Source organism: Musa acuminata, chromosome BXJ2-6 (assembly GCF_036884655.1).
Source record: "Musa acuminata AAA Group cultivar baxijiao chromosome BXJ2-6, Cavendish_Baxijiao_AAA, whole genome shotgun sequence".
NCBI classification, from domain to species: domain Eukaryota; kingdom Viridiplantae; phylum Streptophyta; class Magnoliopsida; order Zingiberales; family Musaceae; genus Musa; species Musa acuminata.
Genome location: NC_088343.1, coordinates 36,070,395 through 36,088,252, shown reverse-complemented (window position 1 = coordinate 36,088,252; position 17,858 = coordinate 36,070,395). Strand labels below are relative to the sequence as shown.

Sequence of the window (17,858 nt, the reverse complement as noted above, 5' to 3'; positions counted from 1 at the left end):
TATAAGATTGTGATTTGATCCGAATTTATTTTTTTTGGCAAGATTAATACAAGTTGAAAATTGAATCTGATAGTTAGAGTTGGTCAAAATGCTAGTAATCTGCCACCAGGAGACTATGAAATTACATAATTAGATCATACATTCTGACTCAAGTCTGATAAGTCCTTATAAGTCAATCTTAATCTTGCTCACTTTCAATGGGAAAATAATCAGGGATGTTACATATTTTGTCTTTGACTACTGAACTAAGCAAAGATAGAGCTATAATATTTTTTATTTAGTGACAAAATAAAATAAAATAACTATGTTAGAAAAATTTAGTAACTATATTCCACTTCAGTTAAATTGGATTTGAACGAGAATATGTTCTCTTTTCTTTTATAATAAAGGTATTTTGATATTTTTATAAAAGGAATATGTTCTCTTTGGAAAATGATGCCATTATTAGGAAAACCCCAAAACCTAAGCCTTTTTTGTCCAACAACTCGTCTTGTTAGACAAACAAACTCTCTTAATTGATGGCTAATTAGTATATGTTGAGAGATTCTAATGATTATTGCATTACTGTATGATTGATAGATTGGTTCCAAACTTATTTTTTAAAATATTAAAATCTAATTAGAGAAACAGAATGTTGAAAATTGTAGATATTTAAGGAAGAAATGTACTTCTTTCAGCAGCACAACATGTTAAGGTATCTTTGGAAATTAAGTCTGGACTCTGTGATATAAAACTTTGTTTTGTGTTGCAAAATATTTTATAGCACAGCAAAATTAGGCCAGTGCAAATTACATATATTTATTTGTAATCATTGTAAATTCTTAAACCATATGAACTTAGTAATTTAAGTGCTTGTGTCAATAAAATGAAAAGCTCCAAAAAAAATATTCCATTACCAATATCTTAATTATCAATAATATTTTTTTTTCGATAAACTTATCCTAAACTTTCCTATAAAACATGCTTCTCAAGTTTTAAAAGGACAATATGTTACCACCTCTTTTCTAAGTTAAAATTATTTATTTTTTTCTTGAAACTATGAAATGTTCATTAAAGAAGAAAAAATAGGCAATATATCTTCTATAGGAAAACCAATATTGTATTTTTCAAAATGGCAAAAATGGGTTAAGTTAGGATCTTATCTGAAAAAATATTCTTAAGATTTATATTGGTAATCTCCGCTATTTGCAATCCCACTTTAAGAACTTTTAGTACTCCTAACATATGCGTATACACATATACACATGAACATAAATATCCTCAATTCATTAATCCTTTTTTTTAATATAATAATTTTTGACTTTTAATTGTTTGGTCAGAGGGGACACGACTAAGATTTCAATGTGACTCTCGCGAGGATGATTAACTAATAGATGAAATATGTTATATGAAGTAAGGATAATTGAGGGGGTATGAAAAAAAAGAAAGAAGAGATATGAGAGGTAATTGAGATCATCTATTTAATAAAATTATATTTATTATTTTTAATGGTTTTATGAAGTAAGGGCCAATATCAAAATGAGATTGTCATTAGCAATCTCCTTTTTTTAAAAAAGATTTTCATATCTATCCTTTCAGAGTTTAAAATGACAGATTTATCCCTTCATTTTTTTTAGAATATTTAAATCATATATATGTATATTCATCCCTATAACTCCCTGTTGATGTTCATCCACTAAACTCAAAGTAATCATTAAATTTCAAGTCTTAACATATTAAAATTTTGGGTACACATAATATCTGTTATAATTTTTTTTTATTGATTTATTAATTTATTTTTTAAATTAAATTTAGATGGATAAATATAAAAGTTACTAATTTAATAATAGTATATAAGTATTTTCTAAGAGTATTAATATAAATTACTCTAAGTTAATGGGAGAATATTAATTATAATGATATTTTGATAAGTGTTTTAGTTTTATAATATCGATAACATCAAATTTTTTTCAACTTAAATTCAATATATGCATTTAAAAGGATATATGATTATTTAAGTTCAAGTTTATTATAATAATTTAAAACAATCGATAGATAAGGGTGCCTGGTTAAAAATCCACAATCAATTAGTTGTTATCATAAAAAAGGAGAGATTATTGAATCCTGAATTTTGATGATGAAACTAATTGATAAATCTATTAGACTAAATATGTTTTTGAGATAGGTTATACATGAAATACTTTGATCAAGGACTTAGATCATCGAAGTAGTAATTATCGAGTAGGAGAGTTGGACATGGCGTTGAAAAGTTCTCATGCTAAAAATTAGATGTCGAGCTGAAGGATTTATTGACATTTTGGAGATCGAACTTCGTACTATAATTCGGGCATCATGCTAAAAGGATCGAATATTACGTCAAAAAATTAGATGTCATAGAAAAATCTGACATGTCGGTGGAATGAGTGATATACCGAAGGAAAGGATGATGTATCGAACATTCATACAAAGTGTCAGAAGATGTTGGAATAACATACAATGTGCTGAAAGCTTCGTTAATGTGTCATATAAGTGGTTGATTTATCATAGGTTTGATCGAGATCATTATGGGTCAATTTGAGTTATATTGGTTCAAAACCATGCTAACTTATCAAAGAACCCATTGGGCTTAAACTAGCATCGAATTGGATATATTAGAAGGTCAAATTAGTGGCCTAAACTAGGCCTAAGCAATGGTACCATCAAGCCCAAGTAATAGTGTCGTTGAGTTAACCGAAAAGCATTATTTATATTTCTAATGATAGTACTATCCATGCTAATATTAGTACCACCCAAGGCGGTAGTACTACCATCTAGGTTGACGATAGTATTACTAGAGCCATGATTTGTGGCCCCATTATGGTGGTAACACTTCTCGGTGCTTGCGATAGTACCATAAATACCCTAAATTTTTAGAGATTTAAATTTTTAGCCCCATTCTTGAAGTCTTTTGGGACCTATAAATACCTCACCTAGGCTTAATTGATGGACTAACTATTTCTTAGCACTAAACTCTTATTTTGAGCATAATTTTAGTCTTCCCCCTCTTGAGTTTGGTTACAATTCTATATTATAGGAGGTGAGAGATTTTATATAAAAGGATAGTCTAAAGGTTATTTGCTCAGTCTTAAAAAAGATAAAGTTATAAATGGATAGTTCACCTTGCCCATTGAAAAAAAAATCAATAGTGAAAGTCGAGTTTTCGATACATATTGATTTATCGTTTTAAAATTGATTAAAATATTATTGAATTAATTCACCCCCTCTTAGTATCTTTAAGATCCTAACAATTATATCCAAGAGTGCTTCCCTTAGGAAATATTTTATCATTGTAGGTTTTCTTGTAGGTGTCAGCTTGATAATAATCTTCACAAAAGAATATGGATTATCATTCTTATACCTAATAACAACCATAGCATGAAAATATAAAATTTTTAAAATATCAAAATCCCGATATGAATAATTTTTTTTCCTCAAATCTATCATAACCATCTTAAAGGATGTCTATATTTGTAATTTAGTATGAGTATAAGGAAAGACACTATAGTACAACCCTTGTCCTTTTGATACTTATCAAAGTTGATTTTAAAATATTAGCTATTTTATGATGGATGTAGAATTTTTTTAGCAACATTCCTAGTAATTTCGATCATAAAGGTAATATTTAAGCCACAAACATCCTTTAGTAAAATATTTGAGCAACAAACATCCTTAATTTATACTTTTTGATTTATTTAGCATTCTATAACAATGGCCAAGGAAATATGTAGAAGATCATTTCTCCTTCTTAATTTTAGATATTCGTATGAAACTTTTTCTGTAATTTTTTTTCTCAACTTTTGCATGCATTCATTAAACTTGTACATAATAGGGGATCTAGCAACAACCTTAAATAGTTTTATAGCCTCTGTCTCCGATATCATTTATAAGATTTTTAGATAGATAAACTATGTAAGTCATGATATGTTTGGGTAGATCTCTTTCACAATTTTTTTTTTGGATTTTGATCATTAATAATAGTCAAATTTTTATATCGCATAATACATACTTGATGCAATCACAACTCTCTTAAATCTCTATACTCAATCTCCATCATAGCAAATCAATTGAAATAATCTATTACAACCATCAATAATTATTGCTGTCATCAAAACATCGAGATATTTTTCCAATAGATGTGTAATATCGATACCAAAAACGGGTTGCACATATAAAAAAAATCTAAGGCAACCTCATAAAGCCCAAAATATTTTTTTAAAATAATATTTTTGATGAAATTATTATTTGGACATGACTCTCACAACTATGCAATTTTAACTCTTAAAAATATAAGCCTTCTTATATGAAATATTAATTTCAAATCTTTTTTTAATATTAGTAATAATCATCTTTAAAATATAATCAACATTTACCATAACTTGATCTTTGATTTAACTATAATGAAAGAACGATTGTATTCCTTATGCCTATTTAATCTTGATAAATTACAATCATGCTCTTTATGAACCTTGATAATTCAAAAACTATTAGTTTCATCATGAGCTACTATCATCCATTGATAATTAGAAACCTTACATTTTGTTTTTAACTATTAACTTCTAATTGCAACATGCTTAATCTCAAAATTTCTATATATTCTTTTAAGATTTTTTGAAATTTAGCCATATGAAAGATATTATTTGAGTTACAAGATAATATATATATCAAAAAATATAATAAAATAATTTTAATATCATTCAAATATCATACTTGACTAACAAATAGATCATCGTATGAACGATTATCGTCTTTAGCAAAAGGAACTTGTGTGTTTAACAACATATCCTCATCTTTACTACAATCATATTTAGCAAGTACTTATTTAATATTATCATACATATTCTCACTTAAAATAACTCATTGACCAACAACATCTAATACATCATAAATATTAGGGTTTATGTCACCTTCAAACTTTTATTATAGTATTTTTTTCAGCCAATTCATTTTCGAAGATATTACAATCATTATCTTCATCACAAGAAAATTAATTATTGAAGTCTATAAAAAGAGGTTCAATACTTGAGCTATGATTTTAATTCAAACTTGATGATTGTTTATCAATATCATAAAGAATTGAAAATACTTTATCGGGAATAAAATCCTCCCTACAATGAGATTATTAAAATTAAAAATATTATTTTGTAAAAAATCAATAAACCAACATGACAGTAAAATGAGTTAACATATTGGCTTTTATGAAAGTACAACAAGAAACAGATATTATTTTTGAAAGACATCAATATACTTACATGATTTTTTTTGTTTTCTTGATTCAGGAAAAAAAAATAAAAGACAAAAGAATAAGAAGATGTACAATTTTTTTTTTATTGAGATCAAAACTCATATTATGATAATAGCTTATTGTACACTGTGCCACTCACTTTGCAAGTCTCTTTAACAGAGTTAAAATGTTAAATCACTGTTTTGGATCAATAAAACCTTAACGATCCAAAAGTCACTGTTTTGGATGAAAAAAAAAGGTAATTGGAAAAATAGTTTTCCAAGAGATGCTGTTTAGATAATTTATTTTCATAAATTATCTATCTAAAGTTAGATGTTTATTTTCATAAATTCGTATATATATTTATCTTTTTTCTTTTAAATTCCCTTTTTTTTTTTTGAAGGATCGATCGGACGGTGCACAGTTCTTATGCGCGAACATAGAAGAAGAAGAAGAAGAAGAAGAAGAAGAAGAAGAGCTAATATAAAAACGTAGAGAAAGATAGGGTGTTTTCTGCAAAAGGAATTTATTCTAATATTTATTCCATGATGAATCAGACGGTCCGCGCTCCGCGGTGCTCGTATAGCAGATGGTGTTCGTCTTTCGCTTCTCATCCGTCGAAGTCGTGGCGGAGGCCGCGTTTCTGCTGGGATTTCCATCACTTCCTGCCTTTTCCCCTTCCATTTTTCGGCTGGTTAGATCCTCTCCTCGGTGCATTCTAAATCCCTGTAACTCTTGAGAAGGTCCTTCTTCTTCTTCTTCTTCTTCTTCTTCTTCTTCTTCTTGATTCTTGGATTCGAAACCAGTCTCTTGACGTTCTTGGAAGGTAATTGTGTTATTTCGCGTCTTCAATGATACGAGCTCTGTGTCTTGGATTCGTCGAGTTTTTGACATTCGGTGTCAGGTTCTGATGAAATGGTGGTATGGAAGATGAGGATTATTGCAGAGAATTCTTGATTACACGAGAATGTTTCGTGTGGCTTGGTTTGGATTGATTTATTGGTTAGGGTTTCTGTGATCTTGAGGAGACAGTTTTGGAAATTTTGTGAAAGATTGGACATTGTTTTCTATATTCTGAAGAGGACGGTTTCGTCCTCTTCTGCGAGTTGGTACCGGGTTTCGGGTTCGTCATCTGCTACTGCTGGATGTAATAATTGGTGATTATGGTTTGAGTTTGATGGTTTGTTTTTTATTCTTCCTTCCATCTTGTGATTCTAGGTTGATTTTTGGTTTGGTTTTGTGAATACATGGAATTATTTTCTTTTTCTTTCTTTATATGATCGATTGGAGAGAAACTGGTTTATGATCAATCAGTACACTTGAAATGCATTTACATGCTCTTTAGGTGCTAAAGTTATATTGTACTTCACAAGATTGCGATTAAGGAGTTAGCCGTGTTTGAGGCAGTAAATGTCAATGAAACATTATTATAGATATGTGACGGGTCAGGGAAATCTGAGTGTTGGGGCCCCGGGATTCATTATGTACCGAGTGGAAGACCCAAACGCTTGAAAGCACAATGAACATTCACATCCTTGCTTTCTTCTTTCTTGCCACCTCCACCTCTCTCTTTCTTGTGTATTTGCTTGTCTTCTCTCTCTTTTTCCCCTTATTTTCATTTTTTATTTGGACAATTTTTTATGCTTAAAGAAGGCATTTACTGTTTATCTTTTGTTGGTTTCCTCAACTTGTTTAGTTGTGGTTTAGAGCATTATCTTTGATACGATGCTTTTCCTATGAATACTTGACAAATTGATGAAAATCAAATTTTATTTCGCTGACGTGAAAAGAAAAGGACTGACCCGTATCACTTTGCATTGGTGGTAAACTCAGGTTCAAGTTCAATTGATATTTTAGGGTTGTCACATAACATCATACACAATTGGGATCTTATTTCCTAGATTGACAATAAAGTAGAAGAACAAAATAAATAAAAAGAATATTGCAATAATCATCATCTTGTAGGAAAGGAAAGACATAATGCACAAAGAAGGAAGATTACTTTACAGAATCATCATCTTACAAGAAAGGAAGAATATCATGCATAAAAAAAATAATATTTTACAAAACTATCCTAGAAGCTTATCTTCTCAAAAAATAACTAGATACAGTGTGTTGACTTGTCTTGATGTGTTTTTTATTTTCTTTCTTGTTAGTTACTTCCTGTTCTTCTTGTATTTGTGGTCTGTATAAAGAGGGCAATAATTGTAATGAGATCATTAGTCTTTGGATGCCATGTGAGTGGTGAGAGGGCATGGTTTCCCTATCAGTCGGAGGACTTGGAGTGAGTCTAAGACTATGCTTTGCTTTCCTCTGCTCTCTGAAGCCAACCTGCAATGAAGGCATGTTGATTGAACTTGCAACGTCTCTTAAAGCTCTCCTCCTTGACCATCTTGGTACGCATTGAATTCCAACACTTGTTCCTTATTTTTTAAATTAATATTTCTGAAAATTGGATTTTTCTTGTTTCCTCCCTCTTTCCGGTTTAGTTTGTTTTTTCATTTATTACCCACCCCACCAATTCTCTCATCATATTAAGCATCACCTTTAGGGTTGCCTTACATCATATTTGGTATCGATTCTTTTGGTTTGGCCAAGATGTTCCATCGTCAAGACCAATCCTTATTTCATGAACTTGAGGCAAGTTCCTACATAGAGGAGGCGTATGATGCTAAACCAATTTAGTTTATAACTTATTTAAATAATTTTGATTAGTTTAGGGGTTATTTTGTATATATCATAAATTGCCACATGGCAACATCCATAATAATTATAACCCAGTTTCCTAATTTACTCTAGGAATAGAAAAAAGTAAAAAGTGTGAAAAATTTTAAATTGATCTCTACGAGGATGGAAATATATCAATCAAGAATATTATCTTCTTTGGAGGAAACATCAAATCATATATTTTTTTTAAATTATAATTGTAATTTTTTAAATATTTATTTTCTTTTCTTGTACTTGGGCTAGAAACAGATGTTAGAACATTCTAATGCATCAGTTAGAAGATCAGTGAATTGAGTTCTAGTGGCGCAATACCATAATTATTTTCCTGATGAAATGATTTCATCTTCTTGCGAGACCTATGGAAGTGCAAGCCCTTTATTCTACGAGTCTTCTTCAGCAAGTCTGGAAGTTATCCATTTATTTTCTATTATCTTGTCACTATTATCTTCCTCTTCCTCTAATTCTATTCCTCTATCATCTAAAAGAAATATTTTGTTACTTGTCCTCCATCACAAATTCCAATATAGGAAGGTTTTTTAAATTCCATTGCCTTGATCTCCTCATGGTTTCAATGTCTTAGAATATCAAAGGCCTAAGTGTGTTGGACAATATGAAATTTGTTAGTTTTTTTAGGGACCTATGCTCATCGTATTGAGGTTAACCACGTGCACAATAGGTATCAGCTGGACCATGATTAATGGGAAACATTTTGGGTTGCGGTATGATATCATGCGGGTGGAGATAGGTGAACCTGGTTTCTCTTGGAGGTTAAGTGTGGGGGTTTTGGGGAGGCCCCTAGATACATATTTGAAAGTTTCGAATCGAAACATATACTAATAAACAAAAGAGTATGTTTTTGTCATCAGCCATTTTGTACTTGTATCACCCACCATTCAGTTTGATATGTCACAAATTATTTTTGCATTTGATTAACCAAGGTAAGTATATCCTATATTCGATTACAAAATAGTAGGATGACCATAAATATCTACAGTTAGATGGTGCAAAGATTTTTCAGAAATGTTTGTTAAACAACAGCCATTCTAAGGAATTAATTGGTGTTGATTTTTTATGTTAATGGTGGATTCATAATAGAGATGCTGGTCAAATTTTGGTACATACGAAAAGGAAATCATAACTTCTATGCAGAAGAGGTAGACAATGTTTGGCCGTTGTAGAGTTCAAAAGAATTGGCAATCATTGCAGTATGGGTCAAATGGGTTAGGCAACACTGTCTAGTAGACTACCTTACATAAAGGGTGACTTTAATATCCATGCCAAACAAAGTACGAAAATGCAGAGTTGGGGGCCACTTGGAGGTCACACATATGGTGAATGGAATGTAATAAATAGATGATTTTAGTTATCAATGTTAAAATGAAAAAAATAAATGTCTGATAATACTGAGTAGATTGAATTATAGTCAGTTGCATTTCTTCTTACTAGACTGAAAGGTATAATAACATGGAATGTTCATAATGTTACGATGAAGTGCTGATGTAGAACCATTTAATAAATGTACCACTGTGCCTAAAGGTGTATGATGCAATGTCTAGTTACATAGATGCTATGCATGCAAAAATGGATCTGACACAAATAGAGCTTAGAGTAGTAAAAGTAGGTAAATTAAGCGTAGAATAATAAACTGTAAACAGATTGTGTTTGCAATAAATATACTTAGATTTTTATATTGATTCCAATTCTGAAGTTCATGAACCAAATGTGTCAAGGGATTCAATCATTTTTATTTCATTCTTGTGGATCTCAAAACTTAATTCAGATTGAGATTCTGTTGATAAGCTAATTATTCTGGATTTATATCCTAGGTGGATCCTATTTGATAACAAGATTACAAAACCGAATATGGTTCAGTTTTTTATCTATCTGATAGGGTACCAGCATGTGGAATTGCCGACCTTGCCTGGTTTGGTCTGGGATGAGTTGTACTGTGTTTGTAAAGCTCAGAGTGCGGGGTTTACTAGGTGGTAAAGAGATCAGTAACGAAGGGTACTGGCTGGTAAGCCTATTGTTTGGTGTTGATCTTTTGCTTGTATCTCTATGTCTCTCTTCATCTCTCTAATTTTCCAATTGTTTCTATGTTTCTCTTTCTCCGTCTCCTCCTTCCCACATTGCCACCACTACCAAGTCATCACTATTGTTGCTGCCACAGCCTCCTACCACCATGCATCTGCTCCTCCTCATCTCCTAGTTGACCCATATCGGTCTTTATTTTGCTTGAATTTCTAGCAAGTCCAATTTTTCTTTGTTTTCTATAAAAGTTAGATCCTTGGCTAATTAAATATCCTAGCGTTATAGAAAATATCTTCTGTCCATCTTGATTTTTTGAAGGCAAAAGGTGTGATTTTGTAGTTTGACAGAAATTTTTATGTTACGGTGACCAAGGAATGCAATATCGTGCGAATCAGTAACCGATTGTGCTGGTCCAATCTGGGATCGGTACATACCGAAAAACCCAAAAATACCTGAAAAATCGAAAAAGCTTAAATTAAAGACTTTCAATTATAACTTAATGCAAATTTAGTTCAATTTATAAGAAAATGTCAAAATAAGGAATAATGGATTTATCTTTTTTATATGTTGAGGAGCAGCTTTGCGGCACGTTTAGGATGGTTCTTCCCTTGATATTTCATCATCTACTAAGATACGAGTTGAAATGTTAGGTTACATGTTAAGACTTTAAGATTTTAGTAAATTCAATAATAAATGGAAGCAAATTGTGTATACATGCTTCTATCACCAAAGTAAATGGTGGGATTCTACAATCGGTGAATCAGTGTCTTCGTTCCTATGAATTCGTATAGCAATTTGGCATATCTGTTAAGACCCAATCTTGAAATTGCTCCCATGACAAGGTGTACCGATAAACTATATGTCGTTGGTGCATCAACGTAATAATGGTTGTTGCCTGATCGTCCTGAACAACATGTGTCTGAGGAGCCTTCGAAGGCAAGTATGATAGTGGCATGTAAGGGTGGGGAGGCTGGAGTACATTGGAACTTTTGCTATTGCCACTAACTTATTGTTCCATATCATAAGAATGATCAGCTTATAAAAAGAATGACCAATTATCACTGTACTATTATTGGCTGCAAGATCATTGATAAAATGATAGTTGTGAATACGACGAGCTTCGCTTTGTGTCTATATCGTAAAGGCTCGGTCACATCTATTCAAAGTTATCGATTGCCTTGCCCTTCCCCTTTCGTGTTGAACCTTAAGCTCTATGATTGCATGCGTAAAATGTTGCTCCTCGATGCATGCACCATGCTAAGGCTGAGTAGATGAAACCATCAACATCCCTAGTATCACCGCCATTGTCGATCGAGGGCACTACTATCGATGTCACTACTGTCTCTACACATTGATTGGAGTGTGACTGTGATAGAGATGGTGTCTCGTTGTCGGATTAAAATTGTTACTTGTCGCTCTTTGCCTTGGCACGTTGGGCGGATGACTATGATTGTTAGGTGTCATGACCTCGATTAGTTTGACTCGAGGTTGTCGGGTTCCTTTCGCCATGTTCTGACTGAGGGTATCTTCCTCATGCTAGGATGTTGTCCCTCTTTTTCTATTGTCTCAGACTCTCAATGATAAAACAAGAAAGACATAGAGGGTATCTTGCCTCATCAAGTAAAGGATCCCCTAGGTTCTACTGCTTTGACCCATTCTTGCATCGGTTGAAAATCTTTATTGTAAAATTAGAGATCGAAGAGAACCACTCGATGTCATCATTTGTGAAAGTACATGGGTGACCAATTTTGTCTAATCCTTTCATGAACTTGTGAAAGACCACCCTTCTGTTGCAACACACTAAGAAATTGATGATGTTCATTCTAATCGGTTCGGTCCAACTGTCACACATAAGTGTCACCCCATATAATTTGATTTGCTTCTTGAATGATTTAATCTAATCTTTGAATTCTGTCATCTCATTTAGATAAACATCGTTATCTCCTTTAACGTAGTAGATTGGATGCCTGTGGCAACCTTTTCAATTAATGACACCATGCTTTGAAAATATGAACCTTGAGCTATCTATGCTTGAATCCCGTGGAAGTTAAACCACTTTGCAATGACTTCGTCAATAATTTGCTTCTTTTCTAGTGTATCTGCATCATCAATTGAAGTCTATTTTGCTGAATGTGGTGCATAAGCTTGTGGATCAATATCGACAACTTCAAGTGTTGACCTCCAGCCAAGCCCTCTAACAAAACCTTGTATGCCATCCTACCTTATGCTGTCAATCTTGCTCAACCAAGGAGGAGTGGCAACTAGCTACTTCATGCTGACACTCCTTCCCAATCCTTGTGGCCCAGTGGCACCATCACCATTATGCTCCAACGAAACATAGATACTAGCTGCAAGGTCTGGGTTGACATCATCGTGATGACTCTGGTATAGATGGGTTCCTTTGTAGCCCGTTTATATTCTTCTTGTTGGTCGGTCTTCCTTTAGATTGCATCATACTTTGCCTTTTGCAACTTTTCTTAAAATGATTTTCTCATTCCCATTGGAATCTTGGTGCATTTTGCGACATCGAGAAACCTGTCAACCAAATGTTGTTTCAACCAAGTGATTTCTCTAGTCTAACTGACGTAGTCACAATGAATACACTGTCAACGATGGCAGTTGTTGTCCAAACGATGGGCATGATCCCAAGCTGGATCATGCATCTGTTCCTCTGGGATCATTTTCCTATGAATATTTATTAAATTAATAAGCTGTGATAATGCATTATCAATCAAGGACTCCAACTGAGTCTAAAAGTAACAAATTTAGACTAATTGGCTCTAATTAGAATCACTAGACCATAATCCATAATCCAACAATTAATGAACTTAAAAAGAAAACTCTTCTTTAAAGAGAAACACAAGAAATGAACTTTAAAGAATCAAGATAAATACTGCTCGTAATCCAACAAATAATTATAAGCTGTGTTTATACCTAATTACCCCCAAATTAGGTTTATATGTTACCTAATGGCCCTAATTGCCCCTAAAGTTAAGATAAACAAACTAATCATAAGAGGAAGACATGAAATTGGGCTCTATATAACCTTAATGACAAAATAATTCTAAATTAGATAGAATGACACTAATCACACTATTAACATACAACATTTAGCCCTAATTACCTCAAATTGATACTAAAAATAAGATATTGACCCTAATAGTATCTAATCATATATAAAATGACACTAAACATTATTAACTTGATATAATTACACTAATAAGGAGTTAATCATATCAAAGCTAACTAGAAGTAGATTAATGGCCCTAATTATGCCTAAATTAGATAGAATGACACTAATCATACTATTAACAAGCTGCGTGTAGGTCTAGGTACCCCAAATTGACACTAAAAGTAAGAGATTGACCCTAATAGTGTTTAATCACATATAAAATGACACTTAACATCATTAACTTGATATAATTACACTAATAAGGAGTCATGTCAAAAGCTAACTAAAAGTAGAATAATGGCCCTTATTATGCCTAAATTAGATAGAATGACACTAATTACAATATTAACAAGTTGTGTTTAGGCCTAATTACCCCACATTGGCATTAAAAGTAAGAGACTGACCCTAATAGTGTCTAATTATATATAAAATGATATTAATCATCATTAAATTGATAAAATTACACTGATATGGAGCTAATAAGGAGCTAATCATGCCAAAAGTTAATTAAAAAGTAGAAAGAGAATACAACTAATAGATCTTCCACCAAATGACTTGTTAGAATGAGTAAATCCTCCCAATTGAAACTCTAATCACCAAAGACCATCCTTAATGGAGAAAGAGAGTGAGAATGAATGATAAAGAGAGTGAGTGAGAGAGAGTGAAAGAGGGGATGGAGGGGTGATATTTAGGGTTTAAACTAGGTTAGAAAGTGGTCCAATGGTCAATTCAACGGTCAAATTGACAGTTGGACCAGGATCAATCACACCCCTTGATTGGTTTCGGTCGAAATCCTACTATTAGCGATCAGTATAGGTTAGTAACGGTTAAATTTCGATTGTTTTGCTTGGTACAAACATGTATCGCTCAATATAATCCCACTTTTTAAATACCACCCGATATGGAGCAGTCCACATTTCAGACGATGGGCAGACCGGTACTTACCGCCCGTATCATACAATGTCAGGGTGGTACATCAATCAATGGTGGTGACTGTACGAAGTTACCAGAAATATAGAATAACAAAATGTTTTCGTGTGCGAACAATTTGGTGCAGTTCTGATAGAAGATTGAAGTGTGGCAAAATTATGCTTAGAGGAGATACATAAATATCTTGGTTATCATCAGTTCTGATAGATGTATCTATGCAAAATATGCTTCTATAACATCTGTACTGCGACTTCTGCTACAACTGTACTTTGACAGTTGTTTGGTATCAACCTCTTTCATATGCATCTCTTAAAATCAAGATTCTTCCTTGTTGTGCAATGAGTCACGTTCATAGTTATTTAGTCATATTTGATGGAGCAAGTGCCAATTTACAACATTTTAAAGATGAGATTAAATTACTTTGGTAAACCTTACTGTTTCCAAGTAATTTTTACACTATTTAGTGATGTACAACTGATAAACTTGATTAAATTAGCTATTAGAGCCGATCAGTGTTACATGGGTAATATAGTTTGTCTAACTTAATTGACACCTTCAGTCAATGATATATTCTGGTTCTCCAACTATTATTGTTACATGCATTATAATGTTGGTCCACTATAATAAACATTTAAATGATTAGATATCCACATGCTTCTTTTTAACAATATCTTTTTTTCTCTATGCTATTTTGACTTACATACAGAATAATTAGATGCCATCTATTTCAGAAGATATGTGTCTGATTATTTGGTTGATATGTATAAATGTTTCATACTTTCAATGTCTCTTTGATCTCATGCTTGATAATCATGTTCTTTTCCTTAAACATTTTTGTCACAGTGGAATTGAAGATGTCTTGTGAGGATAAAGCAATGGCCAGTCGAATTCCTTCACCGAAAGTTACAATGACAGGGATATCAAGCTCGAGTGGCATCATCTCCATAAATTCAGACAGAGAACCAACTCAAGCACTTGACCAGCAAATTGGGGCCTCGCATGGACATGTGGCTATCCTTTGGGACATTGAGAACTGTCCGGTTCCAAGTGATGTCCGGCCCGAAGATGTTGCTGGTAACATAAGAATCGCTCTACGAGTGCATCCTTTCATTAGGGGAGTTGTTACAGTATTCTCTGCTTATGGGGATTTTAATGCTTTCCCCAGACGATTGAGGGAGGGCTGCCAGAGAACTGGAGTTAAACTAGTAGACATCCCAAACACTAGAAAAGATGCTGCCGACAAGGCTATCTTGGTTGATATGTTTCTTTTTGCTCTAGATAACCAACCACCCTCGTCAATCGTGCTGATATCTGGCGACATAGACTTTGCTCCTGCTTTGCATATTCTTGGTCAGCGTGGATACACCATAATCCTTGTCATCCCTTCAGGAGTCGGTGTTTCTTCAGCTCTCAGAAATGCAGGACAGTTTGTATGGGACTGGCCTTGTGTAGTCCGTGGCGAAGGTTTTGTGCCTCCAAAGACTTTTCCCCATGGCTACGTCATGAATTTCAGGAATGAGGATAACCCTGACATGGAAAATGGAGAAGAGACCATTGTTTATCAAGGACTCTCGATAAGCGAAGATCCCACTTGGGGTAACTTTAACCAAGCATATAGTTGTATGCCTTCGCAAGTATCTAGAGAACGTAGTGGAGCTTCTCAATCATCAGAGTACAATATCAATAACTTAGCAGCTGGGTCTTGTTTTACTTCTTCAAGATGTGAAAGTCTTCCATCTGTTCAAGTACATCAGAATTCTTCCCTGGATCAGGAGTGGTGGGTTCAACCAGGAGATCTTCAGGGTTTGAAGGGCCAGATAGTAAGGCTGCTTGAGATGTCTGGTGGGAGTTTGCCTCTCGTACGTGTTCCTTCAGAGTATCTCAAGGTATTTAGGAGGCCGCTCTATGTGTCAGAGTATGGAGCTTACAAACTGGTGAATCTCTTTCAGAAAATGGCTGATGCACTATTTGTAGTCGGGAAGGGGCATAGAAAGCTGCTGTGTCTTCACAATTCTGCTGGTAGACATATAAAAAAGTGCCTAGGTAGTCCAGCTATGGTGATGACAAATGAAAAGGGAAAGAGGGTTCCGGAAGAGAGCATCGATATCAGCACCTGTCCTCAATTAGGTAGCTTCTCTGATGAATCCTTGGAAGATGAGAAGAATGATGATTTTTTTCTAGGTTCAACCTATGATTTTGAGGACCAGCTTACAAATATCAGACAGGAAACGCAAGAGCTTCTTGTTTGTTACTCCTGTCCAATTCCCCTTGGTGCTTTTGCAGCTCTCTATGAGCAGCGTTACAAGAAAGTCCTCGACTACCAGAGCTTTGGAGTGGATTGTCTAGAACAATTGATTGAGAAGATGAGAGATGTTGTGAAGTTGCGTGAGGATCGGGATAGCAAGAAAAAGTTTCTTGTATCCAGTTTCTTAAGCAGATAAGTTAACTTGAAAGTTTGACTTACCAGAGAACAAATGATAAGTTGAAAAATGTCGTGAAGTTGTACGAGGATCAGCAAAGCAAGAGGGAGTTTCCTGTATCCAAATTTTTTATGTGGATAAGGTCATTTCTAGTGGCCAATTCGTCACTGCTATCTTCTCTACTTCATAATCAGCAAGTCAAATATTATGTTGTGCAGTAGTATGCGTCCAGTGCCAACAATGACACCTATTTTTTTCCAAGTGTCTGTAAAGCATGTCCAAAGGCACAAGCTGCACTTTATGTACTTTATGATGTTAGCAAATGAGATGCCAAATGGAACTCTACATTTTCAAAAGTGGAGAATTGACTTTATTTTCTTTGATGTGATTTTGGTTGTCTTAAGATTTATTTTGCAGTATGTTTGACTGAATAAGAAGATTCATCGGCTTGGAAACCAAAATATTTTGGGTTTATAATCACGGTTCAATCTTTGTATTCAACTGTATCTTCAAGCAATATTTGCTAAAGTAAATTTTGGTTATTAACACCTAGGGCTGTTTAATTGTTCTTTGTGGATATTTACGTGGATGATTTGGTCTATCTTGATGCTACGATGCTTCCGAGGCACATTTGGAATAGTGATCTATTGTTGAAGCCAATATTAGTATTGGAAACTTGATGTGGCATCTCTCTGAAATATAATTGTCACTGTTTTAGTCACTGCTGGCTGAAGCCAAGGAGAAAAGAATTTTGTGCTTGTAAAAGTTAATAAAAGTAGTTTGCAATTTGGTTTAGATGTTGCTGTTGACATTCATTTCAGGTTTGATGCAAAAATTTGTTTGGAGAAAGTAGAAGAGTTATTTTGGATTTTGAGACTAAACATGTAGTAAGTTACTCTTCTTTTTTTTTTTTGGTTTGTTTGAGGAAACTAATGTAGTAAAAGTTTATCCATTTTATGGTTCTCTGTTTATTTTTTCTCTTTAGAGCATTTTATGTGATTCATTTTGCATTTATCAATAAATTTAGTATATGTTGGTTGAGACACATTTGTATGACTTTACACAAGCAATCTTACCAATGCTTCTGCATCAACAACTGTATTCTTTTTATCTATCTATCAAACGATTACTTATTTTGCGTTCTTCCCTCTGAACTCGACTCTCTCATAACTCGTAACTCACTCGCAGCTGGAGTTTAAGATTGCTTTTGACTTCAACAAAACAGCCCGTTTGAGCATAATAATAGCTCAAGGAATCTGATAACTTCAAATGATTACAGCCTCCTAACATGATGCCAAAATACACACTCTTATGTGCACTCTCAAATGAGTCTGCCATC

General features: G+C 33.5%; 1 protein-coding gene across 4 annotated transcripts; it reads left to right on the top strand.

The window, feature by feature from the left end:
• Positions 1–5,797: 5,797 nt before the first annotated feature.
• On the top strand, positions 5,798–16,897 carry LOC135585354 (uncharacterized). 4 transcript variants are annotated; one of them, XM_065113763.1, is made up of 3 exons: positions 5,806–5,933; positions 7,463–7,635; positions 14,943–16,897. In XM_065113763.1, exons 2-3 carry the CDS (start codon positions 7,494–7,496, stop codon positions 16,538–16,540), a joined length of 1,740 nt encoding a protein of 579 aa, XP_064969835.1. In that variant the 5' UTR covers positions 5,806–5,933; positions 7,463–7,493; the 3' UTR covers positions 16,541–16,897. The 4 variants fall into 4 exon arrangements, with proteins under 4 accessions (XP_064969836.1, XP_064969837.1, XP_064969834.1 ...); XM_065113764.1 differs by lacking the exon at positions 7,463–7,635 and having other exon boundaries at positions 5,798–5,933; XM_065113765.1 differs by lacking the exon at positions 7,463–7,635 and having other exon boundaries at positions 5,799–5,982.
• Positions 16,898–17,858: the final 961 nt, after the last annotated feature.

Coding starts and splice junctions, on each gene's coding strand:
- LOC135585354 (XM_065113762.1), top strand. CDS start 7,494: ATGGTTTCCCTATCAGTCGGAGGACTTGGAGTGAGTCTAAGACTATGC. Junction 7,636..14,942: donor TCTCCTCCTTGACCATCTTG/GTACGCATTGAA, acceptor TTTTTGTCACAG/TGGAATTGAAGATGTCTTGT.